This window comes from Poecilia formosa, unplaced genomic scaffold (genome assembly GCF_000485575.1).
Source record: "Poecilia formosa unplaced genomic scaffold, Poecilia_formosa-5.1.2 Scaffold1434, whole genome shotgun sequence".
NCBI classification, from domain to species: Eukaryota; Metazoa; Chordata; class Actinopteri; order Cyprinodontiformes; family Poeciliidae; genus Poecilia; species Poecilia formosa.
The window spans coordinates 3,982-7,100 of NW_006801373.1; the positions used below are offsets into that span (position 1 = coordinate 3,982).

The 3,119-nt window shown below is 42.4% G+C and overlaps 1 protein-coding gene across 1 annotated transcript; it reads left to right on the plus strand.

The window, feature by feature from the left end:
* Positions 1–356: 356 nt before the first annotated feature.
* LOC103132871 (protocadherin-9-like) lies at positions 357–2,214 on the plus strand. Its single transcript, XM_007544643.2, has 6 exons — positions 357–1,088; positions 1,164–1,372; positions 1,441–1,497; positions 1,568–1,660; positions 1,758–1,844; positions 1,955–2,214. Exons 1-6 carry the CDS (start codon positions 1,022–1,024, stop codon positions 2,081–2,083), a joined length of 642 nt encoding a protein of 213 aa, XP_007544705.1. The 5' UTR covers positions 357–1,021; the 3' UTR covers positions 2,084–2,214.
* The last annotated feature ends 905 nt before the right edge of the window (positions 2,215–3,119 follow it).

Sequence of the window (3,119 nt, forward strand, 5' to 3'; positions counted from 1 at the left end):
AAATATGTTCATGTGTCCATGGCTATGTTTATACAAAAAAAAAAATCTGAATTGGGTCACTTCAGGCTGCAGTGTGAACACACCCTAAGTTTATTCCACTTGGTGCCGTTCTTGTTCTACGTTTCATAGAAGTCTTTAGCCAGCTAGCAACGTATGGAGAACGTCTCAACGCGTGACGTCATCACCGCTTCTACTTGTCAAACAGCGTGCGGATGACGAGCAGCCCGGTAGCAGTCGCCTTTCTCTGCGTTTGATCGTGGCATTTGTTAATGGTAAAGTACTGGAATGGCGACTGCAGGGAAGGGCAACTGGTACCGGACTGATCCATCACACCCGCTGCACAAAAAACTGAATTGGGTCACTTTACAAGCATAGTGTGCATGAAGTCAGTGTAGCTTAGCCTAGCACCGAATGTCAGCCATGACAAGGAACAGGGGGCGGGACTTCCTTCAGAGGCCCGCTCACCCTGTGGGCCGCACTAATATTATACTTTCATATCACGGTGGGGCCACGAGATATCGTCCTACGGGCCGCAATTGGCCCGCGGACCGCGAGAATAAGACCTCTGTCCTACAGGATGAGACCTGTAGAGATGGAGCTCTGGGGGTTCCTGTCATTTCCCTGACCTCTGCTCCTGTTCTGACCTCTGACCTTGGGATAAATCAGCTGGACACCTGAGATGTTTTCCTGTTGGGAATAATCTTGGGACTCCAAATAGTTTGGAGATTACCTTTGACCCTTCCTAGGTTTATAAGAAGTGTCATGGCTGTCATAAGGCTTGCATATCTCAGATCATCATTTTAACACCATAAATAAAATATGGAATGAACCTTAATCCAGAATAGGATTTTTTATGTTCCAGAGCATAAGTCGCTCCTTTTCTAGAGCTGCTGATACAGACGATGATGTGTTGATGTGTGTTTTATGATGTGTTGATGTGTGTTTTAGAGTCGAGCTTCATCTGCTGGAACCCAGATATTCTGATCCAATGGCTTCTTTCTTAAACAGGTGAAGGAAGAAAATGTCAAGGATGTTCCGCCTGTTGCTGTGGCAGCTAGTTCTCAGAGTTTCCTGCCATGTTGCTACAGGTAAGAATGTTAAGTACATCATGAGTTATTGGTGCTGCTTCGGTACATCAACTCCTGATTCTGTTTGGTCCTCAGCTAGTCTGTGTACGGCCGGCTCCAACATCTTTGCGTCTGTCAGGGAGAACAGTCCAGTAGGTCAGTTCATCTCACACATCAGCATCAGATCTGACCCAGGAGCCAATACCGTGCGTCTGTGCCTGACCGGACCGAATGCCAACTGGTTCTACTTAGAAGGTCGGACCATCAGACTCAACTCGTCTGCATCCAGAGTCCTGGACCGAGAGGTACGGCTCAGACGCCAATAATACACAGTCCAACATGTCTGATTAACCAAAGCGTCTTTGTTTCCCAGGTTTTGGGTCCATTTCTGATAGCTGAGCTCACCTGTTATGAGGACGATATCAAACAAGTAAGTTCAGAGAACACAACCAGAATACACACACCTGTCAGTCCAGTAAGGCAATGTAAACTGGTTTCAGAGCCACTACAGGATTCTGGTGGAGATTCTGAATGAAAATGACAACAAACCAAAGTTCCTGGAGGAGACCATCCAACCGTTCAGCATCAGTGAGGTGAAACATCTCAACAAATGGAGAACCTGTATGATCCGACAGATTGTCCTGTCCAGTCCAGGAACCACTTACATGTCAGTCTTTCATTCTTCTGCAGGTTGCAGCAGTAAACTCTGTGGTTTTCACTGTGAAGGCTGTCGACTCAGATGGAGACATGATCAGCTACGTCATCGACCAGTCCTCGGTAGGATCCCCGTCTACTTCTGCCCCATTCAGCATCAAAGTTTCAGGATTCATGCTGCAAAGCAAACCTTTGTCAGGAAAGTTGCATCACCTGTTGTCTGTTACCTGCAGGAAGATGCATGGTTCTTCAGGATCGACTTGCCCAACAGTGGGAAAGTGGTGCTGAGCAAACCTCTGGACTATGAGAGCAGAACTCGCCTACAGATCATCATGTGGGCCCAGGTGAAAGTTCAGTTGTAAACAGGTCCAGCAAGAGTCCAAAGTTACAGATTTCACTACATGAAGAAATTCAGATCATTTGACGTCATTATAGCAGGGCCGTGCAGAGACAACTAAAGGGGCAGGTGCTCAAAAAAAAAAAAAAAGGGGTGGGGGCATATCTAACCGCATTTTAGGACAGAATATTAAAGTCACACAGCTTTCAGAGTTTAATAAACAATGATAAATTACAAATTGTGAGATATAAAACTAGATTTAGTACATCTTAACATAACAGCTGCCTTGTAGTATTAAATATACTGTTAACTACCAAAAACTGCATGTTGATCATGGTAAGAATCTTTTTTTTTTTTTTTTTTTTTTGTTCTTACCTGCGGTTCTGGTTCTGACCCAGTTGGTCAACAATCCACTACGCTTGGCTGCTTCTGGCACATCCTTTCTTTTTTGTTTCTGATGTCTTGCTTTACGTGGCATTTTTGAACTAAAAATAACAAAACATAAGTATTTATGATCAGAACTCTATATTACGTTGTGATTAAACCAATATGTTTTTCAGTCCACAGCACAACATAACAATATTACTTAAAGTCTGGATTAAGTTTTTTCCCCTTCATTAATGACTTTTATTACATACATTTTATCTATCATGGTAATTCAGGGTGAGTTATTTTTAATTCTAAATTAATATCCTTGTTGGACTTTTATTCAAGTACTATTCTCCTTCAAGGTACATTTACCTAACGCCAGAATAAATGTACATTATGCAGCAAAGGAAATTAGAAGACATATATCCATTATGGAGATGATCGGTTTTGGATGGGCGATGTTCCCCTGTTGCATAATCCGGTGTTTTTCAACTTTTTCTGAGCCAAGGTAATTGTTTTAGTTGAAAAAATCCCGAGGCACACCACCAACCAAAAATGTAAACAAAGATACTCTGTAGCCGCCTATATTACATATATAGTCATTCTTATCAAAGTGTCTTGAATAGGAATCAAATAAACACAAACATTTATTTTTATCATATTTTACATTTCTTANCATTTCTTATTTCAAA